This window comes from Elephantulus edwardii, unplaced genomic scaffold (assembly GCF_000299155.1).
Source record: "Elephantulus edwardii isolate Elephantulus edwardi_28Jun2011 unplaced genomic scaffold, EleEdw1.0 scaffold00095, whole genome shotgun sequence".
NCBI classification, from domain to species: domain Eukaryota; kingdom Metazoa; phylum Chordata; class Mammalia; order Macroscelidea; family Macroscelididae; genus Elephantulus; species Elephantulus edwardii.
Window position 1 is genome coordinate 8,080,776 of NW_006399845.1, and position 19,386 is coordinate 8,100,161.

Here is a 19,386-nt window from a genome sequence, read left to right on the forward strand (position 1 = left end):
GGCTGTGAGAAGATAGGCAATCTCCTCCTGTGTGATTTACAGCCTGAAAAACATCTGCTGGAGGGTCAGCTATGAGTCAGCGTCAATTAAACGTCAGTGAGTGAGTATATTTTACAGAACTAATTTTCACTTACATTTTGATATATTTTAATATTGATAGAATATTAAAGAAGGTGACATTTGCTTCTGGAAATGGGGAGAAAATGGCCTAAGACCAACTTTCACATATTTACTGAATCTGTAGGATTAAAAAAAAAATTCCCTTAGCAGTTCACAAATGCAAACCAAGAAATTAAACACTAATCTACCACAAAAAGTGCTACACAAGAGACATTTATTAATGTTCTGTTGTATTTACAGTTTTAACATTGCAAACCAAGGTGAATTATCACTTGGCAGAAGCACATTCTACATTTATAACATCAGTTTCTGCTAACACATTGTAAAAGCAAGTTGTTACAGTATGTTAGGGATCATCTCAAAAATCGCAAACCAACTCTTTCTTTGCTCCTAGTACTGAATCCCCTCCTTACTCCCAGCCCTGGTCTAATCATCAAGGAGACAAAAGGAAAAAAGAAAATAAGGGCCATATAGATGCTATTCATACAGAAAGTGTCAAGAATTGCATTTTAGTAATTAAGTTGCATTTGCCCTTGTCTTTTCTCTTTTATACAGTGATAACACCTTTAGAATCCTTTAGGTACACATTACCGAACAACAAGGTATCGGAAAATTTAGAATACAGACTATGTAAAAAATGAATGCTTATTATTACCAATTAAGGACATATTCTGACCACACCTTAAATGTATTTTGCACAATGATTTTGCTTTGCAGTGTTCACACAGTACAACTGAATAAATTTCTAGATTAATTTTAACAGCAAATATGTATTATGTGCAGAAATGCAGTCATAACGAAAGTTTTAACTTTTGAGAAAATCCCTTTAAAATGACCAGCATTGTACATATCTTACACTAAAATATTTAATTCCAAATTCATTTTGAGATGGAGAATGAGTAAAGCAAGACTGCCCCCTACTGACTACAGGGACATGGCTCATGCTATTTAAAATGACTACAAACAATATATAAGGCATTATTAATACATCACAGACTTGATTGCGAGAGCTTTTTCAAACATTAACCACTAATGATTCAATGATTACAGAATTCTGCATTAACTATTAAAATTTTACACCTAGGAACAAATAGAGAGAAATGATCTTCTTCCACAGTACTTTATTTATTTTTGTAAAGCAGGTGATTACTCCTCTGTGATCTGCATCTTGATTCACTTCCTGCAGGTGTTCTCTTGCTTGAGAATTCATAAATGCAGGAAAGCCTTTGCCAGAAAACATCTGCCAGAGAAGGATATTGAAATTGAAGCTCAAGTTAGTTTGTTATTCTGGCTAAAAAAGAAGGATGTAATCACAAAAGGAGGCAGGATGTTTGGAGACACACGCAGTACATTGTACATAGTTTTCAGATTACTATACGTTGACATCACGGTATTCAATAAACACTAACATTGTAATTCTTCAGGTTATCAAGGTCTCCAGAGCTATTGAGAAAGGGAATATTTTCTCTAAATAGCCATGGAGTCAGGGATCTCCCACTCTTAACAGAAGTACAGACTAGAGGCAGCAGCACATTCTCACCTCACACAGAGACAACCCTGACTGCGAAGGCAGAAGGTCAGTGTCGAGAGATGGCAGAATCTACTCGCATGTGGAAGGAACTCTCCGAGTGCATCTGAAGCTACTGCTTACCCTGCCAAACCTGCTTGATCTCACACAGGGCAAGTTTTCCATGAGCATGACAATTATGACATCTAATAATTAGACATAGGGCAGGGCCAAGTTAAAAAGCAATGGTATGCTGATAGGTACCACAAGTAAGTGTCATGTTTCTGGGATTTTGTTGGCTTTTAATAATTAATGTATTTTGGAGGCATAGATCACTGGGGGGAAAAAGAGGCATAAATAGTCTCAAACTAAATTTAAGAAAAGATATAACTGAAACAAGGCCTTTTAAAATGGTGCCCCTTTTATTTTGCTATGTATCATTTTCATCTAATACTGAGGCATTTTTGTACTGGCATAATAAGTTATTTCTGGTTCTTACAGAAACAACCTGGGAACAACTCAACAGCAACTAAGAACAACAACTTTCTCTTCTCTCCAAATTACTTTAAGAGCCACAAGAAATCTATTTTCTCTATTTTTCCTGATTGTTCTGCTGCATAAGTCTTTAAGAGGTTGACAAAACAGAGAAGTTACAACACTACAGGAGATAAAAATTCCTTTTTAAAGTGCCAACACTTTCCCAACTCTAAGTTCAGCTATGTTTTGGTCTGAAGTAAACCACAGATAGAAAGGTAAATATTCTTTAGATAGAGAGACTTAAAGAGACTGAAAGGTTCAGAATGTACAGAAGCATCAGACATATAAGAAAATAAAAACTCTAAAAGTCAAGCAGAAGCAAAAAGAAAATTGATTATATAAAATGTAATTATTAGGTGCTGTGGCATATGACTCATCGCAACCCTCTGAACAAAAGATCTGAATCCTGTTCTATCCTGTACCAGCCTCACACTGCCTGACACACTAGAGCCCATCGTAGCAGTCACTGTGTCAATCTGTCTAGGGGTCTTCCTCTCCTTCGCCGACCCTCCATCCATTCCAACATCATGTTTCTCTCCAAGGAATAGCAGCTCCTAGCAATATGTCCACAGAATGTGAGGCAAAGCCTTCATTCTTGCCTCCAAAGAGCACTCCAGCTGCACCCTCTCCAAGACATATCTGTTTGTTCTTGTGGCCGTCCATGGGATGTTCAGTACTCTTTTCTAACACACAGCTCAAATGCCTCAAGTCTTTTTCTGTCATCCTTATTCACTGTCCAGGTCTCAGATGTATAGCAAGTGAATGGAAAGACTATTGCCTGAATCAAATGCACCTTAGTCGTCGTCAATCTGACATCATTACTCCTCAAATTTGGAGGTCCTACTCCTCAATAAATTTGGAGAGGTCCCTAACTGCAGATTTTCCCAGTGCAATGCATCTCCGAATTTCTGACTGCTAGTACTAATTAGGTCAGGCTTATTACAAATCTAGGTAACTTCAGTTTTATCATTTTCTGCTGTAAGGACACACAATACATCTAATCACTGGGTTCGTATTGCTTCTGTGTAGAAATGTTTCCTTTAAAAGGACCCTCAAAGGTGGAGCCTGTCATATGAAAAATCCATGAAATGTCCTAGATAAGTTACCACTGTGTAACTGAGATCACCCCACAAACAATAAATGACAGACTGACAGGGAAGCACTGCTCACTACGACCTGGGGGCTCTTTTGGGACAACCTGACACAGTGTTAGAAAAACACTGGTGGTGCATGCAGTGGGAGGTAATGTAAGCATTTGATGTCAAACGGGGAAAAAATGCAAATATTTGCTCCTTAACAGATATAGCTCATTAGGTCACTGCATCTACTTTCTACTTATAAAGGATCCTATGCTCTGATGGCCTAGTGGCAAGAAGCTGCAGTGCAATCCCAAAGGCATGGGGTTTGAGGCCATCAGCTGCTCTGTGGGAGATGGATTGGCAATCTCCATCCATGTGATTAACTGCCTCTGAATACTTGCTGGAGGGTCAGATATGGGTTAGTTCCGACTTGATAGTACACAACAGCAACAACAACATCTAGTTCGTGGGAGCTCTGGTGGCCAAATGGCGAAGAGCTGTATTGCCAACCTGAAGGCACAAGGCTCAAACCCACCAGCTACTCCTAGGAAGAAAGATGGGCAATCTCCTCTCATATGATTTACTGCCTTTGAAAACCACTGGAGAGTCAGCCAAGGTTTTCCAACACAATGGCACATAACAACAACATTAGTTCATAGGGAGTTCTGATGGCAGCAAGTTTTCAGAGGCACATGGGAGAATTGCTTATCTTTTCTCCCTCACAACAGCTAACAGATTCAAACCACGTGCCTCTGGGTTGGCAGAGGTTCCTTAACACTGTCTAAGTTTTTATTCCTGCTTTCTATAGGTGCACCCCTCTTGCTGATGTCATTATGTCCACCTCTTGGTTTTTGCCACGGCCTGGGGAGTCAGATGATGGATAAGCTTACTTTTGTTTACTTTCCCTGTTTTTAAAGAACACAGGTTCATTAAAAGAAGCCCTCTCTTTGATTTTACTGTATTTTGGTCAATGGAATCAAAAGGCTATTATTCTTACATCCTTTTTCTAACAAAATGCCAAATCTCAGCATAGCATGGAAATTTTATTTCTTTTCTATGTTGTGTAACATCAAGTCAGAACCAACCCTCTAGTGGGTTTAGAAACAGTTAATCACAGTGTGCATGACCAAAGGCATGGTACTGTCAATCACCCCATTACTGTGTGAAAGCCTGACAATAAACAAGACACTGGGAAGAACTGCTGCCTCCTGAACAGAGGTGTTGAAGAAAATGGAAAATACCATGGACTTCGAAAAGAACAAACTGATGTGTCTTGGAAGAAGTGCAGCAAGAATGCTTCTTAGAAGTGAGGATGCACCACAACAAGATAAAGGCAAACAGCCCAACTGCAAAATGGGCACAGGATATAAATGGACACTTCACCAAAGACGACATTCAGATGGTGAACAACACATGAAGAAATGTTCAAAATCCCTAGCTCTAAGAGAGATGCATATCAAAACAACTATGAGATATTGCCTCACACCAGGAAAAATAGAAAAATTTAACAGAACAGCAAGCAACAAATGCTGGCGAGGTTGTGGAGAAACTGGAACCCTTATTCACTGTTGGTGGGAGTGCAAAATGGTGCAACCACCGTGGAAGGCTGTATGGAGCTTTCTCAAAAGGTTGGAAATAGAGATACCATTTGACCCAGCAATTCCACTACTGGGAATATACACCAAAGAAACCAAAACCACCACCTAAGCAGATATATACACACCCATGTTTGTTGCTGCTTTGTTCATAATAGCAAAGAGTTGTAAGCAACCTAAGTGCCCATCAATAAACAAATGGCTAGAAAAGCTGTGGTATATTCACACAATGCAGCACGAAACAAGGAACTCATGAAATACTATACAAAATGGGTGACCCTGCAGGACGTTACGCTGAGTGAAACATCTCAGTCACAAAAGGACAAATACTGCATAGCACCACTGCTGTAAAGTGGACTGGGGTGGGGGAAGACTGTATAACAATGAATTAATTTTTTTTTCTAAAGAGAAAAGTGAACTGGAGGGGGGAGGGGGCAGGAAGGAAAATGTGCAACAATGAATGAAAGGAAATCCAAGTTCTCTATAAACTTTCATTAAAATCTCAATTTAAAAAAAACAAAAGTGAGGATGGTGAAACTTCACCTCACACCCTGTGGACATATTACCAGAAGAGGCCAATCCCTGGAGAAGTATATCATACTGCTAAAGTAAAGAGTCATCAAAAGAGAGGAAGACTCTCAATGAGATGGAATGACACAGTGGCTGCAACAATGGGCTTAAGCAGAGACCGTAAGGAAGGTCAAGGATTTGGCCGTGCTTTATTCTGTTGGGTAATACACAGCATTGCTGTAACATCTAACAACATCAATCTCCTCACTTGGATCCACAATCAACATCCTTAGCACCAACAGTCAGAAACTCAAAAGAAAACCTGCTATCAAAGACCGCTCCAGAGTACTAAAGAGCAACAACATCAGTCTAAAGGCTAAGGTGTGGCTGATCCAAGTTATGGTCTTTTCAATTACTTGCTATTCATCTGAAAGTTGTACAATAAATAAGAATGAAAGACGAATCAGTGCCTTTAAGCTATATTGTTGGAGAAGAGTACTGAATATTCCAGAGATTGCTAAGAAAATGACAAACAAGTATGTTTTGCAAAAGGTGCAGCCAGGATGCTCCTTGGTGGCAAAGACAGTGAAACTTTGCTTCATATACTTTATATACACTGCTTGGAAAAGGACATTATACTTAGACAGGTGAAGGGTCAGCAGGGAAGAGGGGAATACCTTCAATGAGAAGGACTGACATAGTGACTGTCGATGTGCTTGAGCGTAGGATAGCACAGGATAGGGCAAGGTTCAGATCCATCGTTAACAGGGTTGCTGTAAGTAACAGTCGATTTGATGACAACAACAACAACAGTAATACAGGAATATTAAGGAATCCAGGGTTTTCTTCCACCTGGATACTATTTGTTATCAACATATGAAAAAGATTCAAATTTCCTGCTAACTGAAGAACCAAGAGACTAGACAGAAGTATCATTTCAGTTTACTTATAAATTCAGAGCTATTATCAAACTAGACCTACAAACTCTTACTAAAAAACAAACAAATAAAAAGAAACTACCAGGATTATTTTAGGCACCAAGGGATTAGTAAGCCTGCAGGTGATTTCAGCATCCTTGTTAAAAAGAAATATTTGTGGCAACCCAAAAGAAAAACATTTGTCATTTCAGAGGTAAAAATTAAACCTAAGTCTAGCTATTGAGTTGAGAGTGAATCATAGCCGACCCTACAGCAGGTTTTCAGAGGATGTAAATCTCAGGGAGGTTACTGCCCATCTTTATCCCTTGGAGTCACTGTGGATTCGAACTGTCAGAGAGGCACTGCAGTGCCTGCCGACAGGGTTAGCAGTGCAGTTCCTGCTCTGCCAACCAGAGCTCTATAAGGCTAGGAAGTAAACATAATCAAATCAGACATGCAGAGAGAAAAAAAGACAATGATAACAGAATTAAAACTGTACAAAAATGGTTTCTAAGTTAGTAAATATGGATTGAACTGTGTAGGTGCATGCAATGATGTGGAAAATATGCAACGATCACCAATGATCTGATAAACCCTTCAGCTGTCAAAAGATTAAGGATGGAATGGAAAATCCCGAGTTCTATCAAAGTCCCTATCTCAAGAGGCAAGACATGTTTCCCTAGGGTGTGACCTATTGTACTTTTTATTTCACAAATGATAAAAGACGAGAAAGGTAAGCAGAAAAAGGAAAAGAACCTCTTTGCAGAACTACCAGGACACCGGTGCTACCAGGACAGAAGGGCTGGGCTAAAAGCACATCCTCTGAGACCCACGTTTCTGCACTAGGAAACTCTCCAAATCAGAAGACAAAAAGTCTTCCTGTAGGCATGAAAAAAAGACTTCAACAAGAGTCAGTATTTTTCAATCATTGCAATGCATCTGAAAGCTGAACAATGACTAAGGATGATAGAAGAACTATGCCTTTGAGTTGTTACTGGAGAAGAGTACTGAGTAGCCCACAGTCTGCCAAAAGAACAAACAACTCTGTCCTAGAGGAAGTGTAACCAGGGCGCTCCTTAGAGGCAAGGATGGTGAAACTTCATTTCATAGACTTTGAACATGTTGTCAGGAGAGACTAGTCCTTAGAAAAAGATACCATGCTGGGAAAGGTGGAGGGTTAGCAAAAGATCCATTGTTCATAAGGTTACTCTGTCATAGCTGACTCGATGGCACCTAACAACAAAGGCTAAAGCCAGAACCCTGAATTTGGACTTCTAGCCTCCTTGGAGTTGTCGTGGGTAGGGAAATGTGTGCCAACCCAAAGACAGGTGGTTTGAATCTACCAGCTGCTCTGTGGAAGAAAACTGGGCAATCTTCTTCCATGCAATTTGCAGCCTCTGGAAACGATGGAAAGCTGGCTATGAGCTGGTTCCAACTCAATGGATAGCAATGAGTTGAGTCGTTGAGCCTCCCCTAAACTGTAAGAAAATATGTTTGTTAACGTCATCCACTTGTGCTATCTGTTACAGGAGATAACTGAGACAAATATCCTAGATAGGGATCACGTGTGTTAAGGTAAAGGCGAGTGATAGCAAAAGTCATCTGTCACACATTTTAAAACACACAATAAAATTTATTCTTCTTAAAAAATCATAAACAGGAATAGGAGGACAACGCATGTGTCATTAATTGCCTCTGTGAAATACTGCTACCTTTGCCATAAGAGCAGAATAGAAGGGTTGTGAACAAGGACTAAAACCAGATACAGATCAAAAGGGGAGGGACCATAGAACATAATGTAAAAGTCCCATGGACATTAGACTTCCTAGAGCTATGGGAGACTGAAGAACTTCTGAAACTACAGCTCTGAGATAAACATTAAACCATAAAGCAAAAATATTCCCTGAGGTCTCCTTAAATCCAAACAATAGTTAGCAAAACATATGAAAAAAGGTCTGCCTTGAACATTATGCTCTTTTAAAAACTATTTACATGGGAGCAAATTGACAAACAGGAGCCTGAAAGACTAAACAGAAACCTTAGAGGGTAGTGAACTTAGGTTGAGGACAAACAACTCAGAAAAGGGGGATAAGAATGGTTCCACACTTGAATGCAATTAATCTTACAGAATTGTACATAAAGAAATAATTAAGCTGGTTATGTTTTGCTATGAATATTCTCAATAATAAAATAATAATAAATTAATAAAAAATTAAAAAATCAATTTTCAGAAAATTCTTAACATTTTCTAAAATGTTTAACATTTTCTTTCAAATAAACGTATATACTTGAAGAAATGGATTTTAAGCAAGATAAGCCTTTGTTCTTTGCATGCTTAAATTTTTTTACGAATGCCTAATGAACATGCAAAATAAGGCATGCTGGTTAACGCGTTCAGCCGCTAACTAAAAAGTTCAAACTCTCCAGAGCTCCTCTACAGAAAGATGAGGCTTCCACCAAGGTTTAGAGCCTATGAAACCCTGTGGCAGTTCTACCCTATCCTACAAGGTCCCTATGAATTGGAATCTACTTGATGGAAGAGTCTTTGGGGGCTTTGTTTTTGTAAATGAACATTATAATTCATGTATCTGAGTTTGCCTAGCATGACATAATCATACTAATGCTTAATACAATGTCTTATAGATGAAAATCATAACAAATGCTCTTAGTACTATGTCATGCATAAAAAAAAAATGTTTCTATTACATCTTTCCCACTTCATCCTATTTCCACCAGTTGAAACTGTACTTATTGTTTCAGGTTTGCGACACTTTCTATACTCCTCCAGGGCCCACCTTACCCAAGGAGCTCTGGTGGAATGGTCTGTAGGCAGTTGTGCTGCTAACCCAAAGGCCACACTCTCTTGTGGTTCGAATCCACCGGGGGCTCCATGGGAGAAAGATGGGCAATCTCCCATGCAATTCACAGCCTTGGAAATCGAAGGAAGGACCAGCTATGAGTCTTCGGTTGGGCAACGACGAAGTAAGCTTTGTCTGTGGCCTTCAACGAACTGGCCTCTAGGTGGTGCTCAGGCTCCACTCCACAATCCACTAGTCCCAGGCAAGTAACAAGACAGCCAAGGCCAAGGCAGCTAGTGAGGCCCCAAGATTTCCTGTCTCTTCTGTTCTGGGGCTACTTGTGTAAGATGGAGCCAATCTCTGGAAAAACTATATGTAAAAGAAAGTAAAGTTTTAGCACAACTTAGTCCATATTTTTAGGAAAAGGCCCACTTTTCCTCTGTCTTCTTACTTTCTTTGGAAGATGCCAGGGAAACCTCTGGCAAATGTCAAGAGATGGAAGCCCTGATCTTGTAATAACCAGGCAAAAGAAGAAGTTGCTGAAGTAGACACAGCCTAGCCTAGCTCTGGGGACTTGGGGACCTTAAAAATGATGGCAGAATTATTTGGCCCAAAGTGTTCCTTCTGAATATTATCCTCTTGAAATAGTCCCAGTAGTGAGCTGAAATTTTGAGATTTGGGATTAAAAATTCTTGTACAAACTACAAGGCTGAGTCCTCAATCAAACACCCTGGCTCCCTAATGACACAAAGACCTCTGCCTATTCAACATTGTCACACTGAGATTTTTTTGTTAAAACTGTTTTCTTAATTTATTGCAGATGTTGTTGTTTGGTGCAATCGAGTCAAGTCATAGTGACCCTATGAAGAAAAGATCTGAACCCTGTTCTATCCTGCACCATCCTCACACTTCCTGACACACAAGAGCCCATTGCAGTCATGGTATCAATCCACCTGGTTGAGGGTCTTCCTGTCCTCCATTGACCCTCCACCATTCCCAGCATCATATCCTTCTCCAAGAAATAGCCTCTCTTAGCAACATGTTTTAAATGTATGCGATAAAGCCTCGTCATCCTTGCCTCCAAAGAGATATAAACATCCTTATTAAAGAGAAGCTACAAAAAGGCAGAGGTTGCAGATTGCTTCTTCTCGATGTCTCCTATCACAGATCTTTACTTTAAATTAGTGCCAAAGTATCATTTGAGTAAAATTAAAAGCTAGCTTGAAAAGAATAGTAATGAAAGGCTCAGTATGAGGGCTTGTCCGAGCTGAGGAACAAGGCATGTACTCACAGCCTAAAGGAAAAACAAAGAGCTGCGATAGTATCACACTGTGTGCTGTCTCTGCAGGAGTAAAAACACTTCAGGAGACTGAAGAAGCTAAAATCATTTTAAGACCATTAAAACAACAATAAAATATTTTTAGAATACGAAAACATTATCCCATGATTCTACTAGTGTTAGACTAAAGCATCCGGCCCTTTTAATACCTTTAATAAATAAAGAGAACTCTGGTCCTGGGGAGATTTGAGAAGGTTTCTGGCATCTTCCGAACTTTTGCATAATTAATAAATCCTCTGAGAAACAGGAGAAAACCTAATTTTTTAAAAATAGGAAAAAAGAGAGAAAAGTCAAGACTGAATTTATAATTTCCTTGGTAAGTCTTCACCCCAGGAATATCCCTCTGGACAGTAATACTTTGCCATTTTCCTATCAAAAGTACAAAACACAAACGGTTTCTCTCAGAATTTCCAAAGGATTTTATAAGAAAAAAAAAATCTTCACATCTCAATGAAAAAACATATTCTTATAAATCAAACACACATTCAGAATCCAAGAGGTCTAAAATTAAATAAAATGCTAAAATAGCAGAAAAAAAATTCATGATTGGAAACTGCATTGTCTCCCAAAATGCACCTTCTGATTCTAGAAGAAAGTATCCAAAGATACTTAATTTCTTAAATACAATGGTTAATGGTTTGGCCAAATTTTTTTTTAAACTGCCTACAGTACACAGTGTTGTCCACTAGATGTCAGGATTCCCTTATCTAGTGTGTGATGCTCTTTGGTTACTTTGCCACATACTTCCCAGACAGTGAAGTGATAATGAGAATGATTTTATAATTATACCAGAATCAAGGTTGCAAAGATTAAGCTCTCAGCTGTGAACCAAACTCCTGATGGTTCAAATCCAAACTGGGAGAAAAACCCAGCAATGCATTCTGAGGACTATAGCCTAGAAACCCTCCCACAGGGTAGCCCCACTGTCACACAGGTCACAATGAGTAAGAAATGACTTGATGGCACTCAACAACATATGAGAACCTATTCTCACAGGTTTGGATCTCTTGGTAACAGCTGTGGGGTGAGGAGTAGTGTGGGAAGGTGCTGTGCCTCACACAGAAGTGTCTCTCACACTACTGGGTCCTTTCTCCTTCAGGTTTAGACAAATTTCAAAAACAGCTTTATTGAAATATCACACACCAGCAAGTTCATCTGTTTGAAGTGAATTAGTTTTTAAGTATAATTACACAACTGTGCAACTCTTCTAACTTCAGAACATTTTTATCAGCTCAAAAAGAAAACTCTTCACATTATATTAGTCACTCCCCTTGGCCCCGCTTCTCAGTTCTAGACAGGCACTCATCTGCTTTTTCTTGGATACATTTTCAAATATATTCAATGGTGGAAAAGTCTTTCTACTTACATAGTGAGACTGATTCATGGCGATAACCAAGAACTGAGCTGAGGGAACAGCGTTCAGTTTGGCATCATGAACAAGTGACTATAGAGCAGGGGTCACCCCCCTTAAGTATAGGGTAGTGAGGGGGCAGATACCTGTGAACTCAAAAGCACCCACAAAGAGTGACAAGCCATAATTGGGTTCCAGACAACAGCTGTCATGTGTGACTGGAGACCCAGTTTGCCAAGACATTTCCATGTTTAAGAAAATGTAAAAATCTACATTTTTTTTAAATAAAAATTGTTGATTTTTAAATGCTGACAACTAATTTTAAAAACTTTTCAAGTAATTAGGGGTAAAACAAAAGGTTGGATGTTGCCCATGAGCTGCTTAACTAGTGAGCTGTGCACAGAATCCCATTCTTGCAGGAGAAACATCAAAAAAATGGTTCTCTGCACAAGAAGAGGTCCTCATATGATCCTAACAATGGCAGCACTGGTAGAGAAGTGCTCTCAAAAGGTCCTGTCTCTCATTTACAAGTAAGCAGTAAGGAGCAATGGTGATAAATTATAAAGTCGTATATATATTCATCTCCCATGAAAGTTTTGTCTTTATATAATTTAAGTCCTATAACGTCCTTTTCCCATTTCTTACTATGGTTTAGATGAGAGTTTAGAGAGCAAATTAGTTTTTCATTGAGCAATTTATAAATAAACTGTTCAATGACTTTGAATACAATTCTGACATTATGTCAGCCTTCTCCCCAATCCCCTTGGGTCTCCGACTGCCATTAGCTCAGTTTTTCTTGCCTTTGTAGCACTGCCTTCAGGCCAATGTTGCCCTCTGGTCTCATATGGTTGACAGTATGACAGCATGTCCCTCATAGGTGTTACTGTCACCTCAGAGGCCTGGTCTTGGTTTCCCGGTGATCTCTGGGGGTGGGTCGGAAGTGTATCTAAGGGTCATAGTCTCAAAGTCTATCAAAATCTTAGTGTCTGTCAGATCAGTAAATCTGAGCTTTGCTTTTACATAATTCTGAGCTTTGTTCTATACTTTTCTCCCATCACCCAGGATCTTCTACTGTGATTCTAGTCAGATTGGTCAGGATTGGCAGGTGGGCACCACCTAGTCCTTCCCATCTCAGCTCTTTGAACTAATTATTTCCTTGGGTCTTCTATTTTCTTCACTCTGTTTTGCTTCAAATGGGAAGGGATTAACAGTTATATCTTAGATGGCTGTTCACAAGCTTTTAAGATCTCCATCATTATTCACCAAAGACAGAGAACACTTGTGTTTATAGACTGTTTTTTGTCAGTTGACCTAGATATCCTCTGAGACTATGGTCCCAAGGCCTCAAATCTTATGACTCAGTCCCTCAAATAATTCTTATCTTTGCTAGTTATAAACTACAGTGTCCCTTTGAACAAGATGGTGTCTTCTGCTGTCTGCTGACAGATTCAACTAAAGATGAGTCACACAGCCTCATGAGTCTAGTAACTTTAGTCAATTTAGGGCTAAGTTTATGAACACTTCAAGGCAAGAGGCCACAAGGGGAAACTGTAGTCACCATTACACCCACTGATCACATGGGGCTCTGAGACATATATATGAACAAGGTGGGGAAAATCTACCACCACTAAAAGATTCTGTGATAACATGTGTTACTCTGATGGTGACAACCACCTAATCTTTAGGATCTTTTAAAATTTTTGAAAAAGAAAGATTATTTTATCCTCCCAGTCTGTGTTTAAAGGACTTACCTAATACCAGAAACACCCACCAGAGCCAGTACTGGCCATCAAAATATCCAGGGAAATAGGTAGAAAACTGAAAAATAAGCGAAATATTTTACAGCAGCTTAATAGACACAATTTTACATTTTAACTTAAGGGCACACAAAACACAAGACTGCTGTGTATTCCAAAGTTGTCATTTAGCCATTGCAAAAATAAAGAATATATATGCAAGTACTTTATATATTACCAGTTGATTTTGCCATTGTTAAACTGACAAATGCAAATACATTCTTAATATGGAATCATCTTGAAATAATGATAGCTTTCAGCTTTATGAACTGTTTTATGAACTCTGTTTTGAACATGCATGAAGTTTGCTTTTTAAAAGATTTTTGGCTCACACAATATTACCCCCTCTAGAAAAGATGGTTTGATAGTTTACTTTGCTAACACTGAGTCAAAACTCTTTAGCTGCTCTTATTTCTGCCTTTCTAATGAGCCCTGATCAGTCCCTTTTCCTGCTGTCCTGTCTGGACCTTGAAAGCACTGCCATGTACAATCCCATTCCCCTGCAGAGGCTGTATGCATGGTGATATTCTGTCCAACAGGATCTTAGGGTTTCTAAGAAAAAGAGAAGAAACTGCTCCTTTGTTTATGCTGAACATTGTTGTGTTTCATAGAGACACGTGTCCTATAAGTACTAACAGGACAGCAGAAATGCCAGATGTCCCCAATGACATTACCAGACTTCCACCATATCTGAGTCTACAGCTGACTCAGAACTTGTATTTTTTCCTCATGATTTTCTAAGCCATCTTGCTTTCAGACAAAAGTACCCAAAGAGATAAGAATTGATTCATTCAAGTCAGTTTTAAAAATTAGTCACAATATGTAGCTTTGAGGTTTAAAAAATAAAAGACTGATAACTAATTTTATTTCTATTTTCTTTTGGAATACAAGAGTTTCACAATCTGGAAAGAGAAATGCAGTATGCTATTATTGCTACAGGAAAGTACAACTAAGATTTAGAGAAGGAATAAAAACTTTAAGGCCTTGGGCCTTAATCTGTGTTATAGAAATATATATTGTTCTGGGGAAAGTCTGTATATAATGTTCACTAGATTCACAAAGGAATCTGAGATTTAAAAAAAAATTAGCAATTGCTTTAGAATAAATAGAATAAAACTACTTTGAAAAACTCTGTAAGTCAATCAATACTAATTAATGAATTATGAATGTAAATTTAAAATACATAATTCTTTTAATGTAAAAAGTTAATAATCACCATCATCATCATCATATCTGGTATCACAGGACACACACTTAAGGACACTAGATCTTTATAACTTAAAATTATTTTATGTCATTTTCCTCTCTGATAATCCTCAAATCACAACATTTTTCTCATTTTCTTCAGGGTGAGGCCTCCTGATTTAACGGTAGCAATTAAACAGTGTGAGCCCTTAGAATATTTAGCAATGCCAAAATTATGGCATTGATGCTATTGACAACCAAACCTAGAGGAGAGGGATGAAAGAAGAGGGAAAAAGAGGGAAGAAGCAAGCTAGAGTAAAAGAAATTAGAGGAACATCTACTTTTGATTACATCCAAGGGGTGATAATGTTTTCTTTCATTTTAAAAACTCATTTAAGAACAAACATGTGTGATCATATTATGTGCATTGTTTTTTTAAAAAAAGGCAACTGGCAAGGGAGCTCTGGTGGCCTAGTGGCAAGAAGCTGCACTGCAGTCCCAGAGGTATGTGGTTCAAATCCACTAGATGTTCAGCTGGAGAAGAAGACAAAATTTCTTGTAGCAGTCAGAGCCAATTCGATGGTACACACACACACACAAATAATAAAATGTAAAAAAATAATAAAAAAAGGCAACTGGCAAACAACCTCTAGGAGATACATGCATGAATCAACAATATTCATCAGATTTGATTACAAAACCTGTGTATGTGAATGAAATAACTGAACAGCAACTAATTCCAGTTCAACTTCCATCATGAAACCAGAGCAAAACACCAAATCCCAAATTACATACAAACTGTAAAAATAATAAAAACCAAAATGAAGCAAAAACTCACACAACTTAAAAATCAAATACTTTTAAAAATCATTCAAAGTACTGTCTCTTTACAGAGTCTATCTTTCTGTGGTTACAACTTACCCTGACAATCAGGATCCACTTTATTAGAGAGAGACCAAATCCTGAAATGGCCCCATACCTTCCTGCAGCTGAGGTGGTTAGGCAAAAGGACAGGAAAAACCCAATCCAGTTAAAGAGGAATGCCACTGTAAAGACAGAGAAGGAAAATCCCCCATATTAGCTATGTCTTTTATCCAACTTGCAAAAAATACAAAATTCAAATCACTGATGTTGAGTTGGAATCAACTCATAACTGACCCTCCAGCAGGTTTCTGGGCTCCTATACATCATATAGGAAGGAGGAGAATGCCCATATTTCTCCTGAATAGCAGCTATGGATATGAATTAGTAGAGGCAATACCTCTGGATTAGGAGTACAAGTCTGTATGGACCATGCTACCAGTTGTTATTGTTGTTAAGTGTCATTGAGTCAACTACAACTCACAGAGACACTATGCACAGTGGATCGGAATCATGCCCCACTGTGTTAATCCATCTCGTTAAGGGTCTTCACCTCCTTCACTGACCGTCTACTTTTCCAAGTATGATGTTCTCTTCCAAGTTCTGGCCCCTTCTAACAACATGCCCAAAGTATGTCAGACAAAGTTTCACTGTCCTTGCCTCAAAGGTGCACCCTGGTTACATCTGTTCCAAGACATACTTGTTTGTCCTTTAGGTGTTCTTTCCCAGCACCATAACTCAAGCAAAGGCACCAATTTTTCTTCTGTCATCCTTATTCATTGTCCAACTTTTATCAGTTGCATACCAAGTAACTGAAAAGATCATGGCTTCAGTCAGGTGCACCTTAGTCATCAAACTTGCCTTGCAGCACTTTGGAGAGGTCTTTTTCAGGGCAATGTCTTTTGATTTCCTGGCTGCTGGTGTCATAGGTGTTGACTGTGCAGTCAAGCAAGACAAAGTTACTGACAATTTTATCTCTTCTCCATCTATCATGATGTTGCCTATGTGCCTAGTGGGTGAAGGTTTTGTTTTCTTCATGTAAAGATGTAACCCATATTGAAGGCTGTAGTCTTTGATTATCTCCATTAAGTGTTTCAAGTCCTCTTCACTTTTAACAAGCAAGGTGTGTCACACCTGCATAACGCAGGCTGCAGCTGAGTCTTCCTCCTATCCTAGAACCATTCTTTTTCATGTAGTCTAACTTCTTGAATGATTTATTCTGCATACATATTAAACAGGTATGAAGGAAAGATGTGGTCTTGATGCATACTTTTCTTGATTTTAAATCATGCAGTTTGCCCTTGCTCTGTTCGTACCAAAGCTTCTTGGTCAAAGTATAGGTTTTGCATGAGCACAATTAAGTGTTCTGGGATTTCCATTCTTCTCAATGTTAGCCATAATTTGTCCAGATGATTCACACAGTCAACAAAACACATATAGACATTCTTCTCGTATTCTCCAATTTCAGGAAAGATACACCTGACATCACCAGTGAAGTCCCTGGTGCCACAGATTCTTCTAAATCCATCCTGAATTCTGTCAATTTACGGTTCTAGCTGGTTTTCAATGATATTCAGAAAAATTTTACTTGCACATGAAACTGAAGATACTGTTTGGTACTTTCTAAATTTTCTTGGATCACGTTTTTGTGAATGGGAACAAATATTAATCTCCTCCAGTTGGTTGGTTGGGTAGCTGTTCTCCAAATTTCCTCGCATGGCTTGGTGAGCATTTCTGGGGCTGCATCTGTTTGTTGAAATATGCTAATTGGTACCCAATCAATTCTTTTGACAGTCATCAGAGCTCCTCTATGCCTTTCTACAAAATAAGAGATTAATATTCTCCTGTATTCCCCTAAAGCAAAAAACCATATATTTTTAATATGAAGCTTTACAATGGTTAAGTCTGCCGCTATTTCTACTTTTAAAAATCCCTTAAACATTCTAAAACTGTACATTTACTCATCTTTACTGTTTATGTGTTATACTTCAATAAACACTGCATACAATAAAACAGTGTCCCCAAATAATCTGATAGGCAAATAACTGATCCTCCTGTTTTATGAATTTTGACACAGCTTTTTAACTTCACCTCTAAAACCACTGCATGTTCATAGAAGAAACCATTTCATCATTTTAATATAGCAAATAAAAGAAAAATTTTCCACTTCTAAGTTATTCATGTTAAAAAATAAATCAAGATGAAGAATATCAGGCAGACTTTAATATAAGTCTTTAAGTGTTTAATATGTTATAAAAATTTAATAAGTGTTCATTATGTTATAAGATGTTTGCAGATAAAATTTATCAGATAAAAGTACTAAGTTCTAATTTGACAAATGAGGTATGAGTACAAGCAATATTAATGGTTCTGTAAATATTCAAAAGGCTTATTAGCTCATGTAAAATGAAGCATTCTCCATAACGATATCTGTCATAAATATTCAGAGAAATAGAGAAGATGAAGGATATTAAGATAAAAGTGTGCTTAATTAAGAGTAAACATTCCAGAAAAAGGTACCAAATGATACAATAATGTACTAGTTATTTTAACACAGTTACTTATAACTTAACAGGAAGAAGGATTAGCCAACCACTTCTGAAATAACAGGATTCTAAAAACTGTATATATATTAGAGCACACTTAGATATGGCACCTGAGGCTGAGCCCTTGATTTAGTAAACACAGAGGAGGAGGAACAGTTGTAAGGTAATGGATTGACACAGTAACTGAGATAATGGGGGTAGGTGTGTCAGAGTCAGTGAGACAGGCTCAGGAATGGCAGGGTTCAGAGATACTGTACACGGATAGTGTTGCTATGAGTCGTAAGTGACTTGATGACACATAACAACAACACAACTCATAATCCAAAGCACTCTAGTCTGTGATAGGGCGACTCTGCTATGTGTATGTACTTACTGAAAAATGTTAACATGAAAATTCCATCATTTCCTATCCTCAGCTGGTCAGCATCATCAAAATCATCTCGGCCCACAAAATCCTCATCCTACAGAAAGAAAAAGGATAAGGTGAATTCAGAACCAGTTATTTCCAGCAAAGAAAAGACATAAGGAAATGGGCGAAAGACTGAGAAAATTTATTGCTCTGGTTCAATTAAAAACTATGATCATTAAAGACACAGTATGCACTAAAAATTTCATTCTACCTTAACAGATATAATAACAAACAAATCTTTCTTCTATCCCCACAGTTATCTAGACAAACAGCACTTTTCCAATAATTTCTTTAACAACAGACTTTTAACATAAAAAAAAAAAACTAAAAAAGAACTATATTCTTTATTTGTGTGAATAAAGACAAGGAAAAAAGGAAAGGTAAATTTTATTTAGACATTTGGCTTAAATTCTAGACTATTAGTATACCAGAACCTATATCAAGAGGACAAAACTAAAAAAAAAAAAAAAAAAGAGGATAAAACTGATGAGCCCAAATACATTCTGAGATGTATGTGGGAAAAGGGTAGCTTGAGCAGACAGTGTACAGGGCTGCCCGCTGCTCATCTCCAAAAGTAGGTGTTTCTACCAGCAGAGAGAATCTTTTCCATCCTTCCATCCTAATTTGAGAATATAAATTCAAAGTATAGGAGGAATACAATCCTGACACCAACTTATGTAGCCTACCTTTTTAACAGTGGTAAGGATTTATTATTGAGATAGTAAAAATAACTGAATATACACTTAAAAGGAAAGATGAAAACTTAGACATAGCCCGAGTACTTCTCAAACATCTATTACATACACACACATTTATTTTTATTTTTTTAAATATTT

At 38.0% G+C, this 19,386-nt stretch overlaps 1 protein-coding gene across 1 annotated transcript in view; it reads right to left on the reverse strand.

The window, feature by feature from the left end:
* Positions 1-317: 317 nt before the first annotated feature.
* The window catches only part of NDFIP1 (Nedd4 family interacting protein 1), a 95,223-nt gene continuing 76,154 nt past the window's right edge, over positions 318-19,386 (reverse strand). The window contains exons 4-8 of the mRNA XM_006891121.1: positions 18,515-18,602; positions 15,656-15,780; positions 13,505-13,571; positions 10,552-10,657; positions 318-1,360 (exon numbers count right to left, since the gene is read on the reverse strand). Coding sequence (XP_006891183.1) covers positions 10,554-10,657; positions 13,505-13,571; positions 15,656-15,780; positions 18,515-18,602 — 384 coding nt within the window. The 3' untranslated portion in view covers positions 318-1,360; positions 10,552-10,553. The remainder of the gene's footprint in view (positions 1,361-10,551; positions 10,658-13,504; positions 13,572-15,655; positions 15,781-18,514; positions 18,603-19,386) is intronic.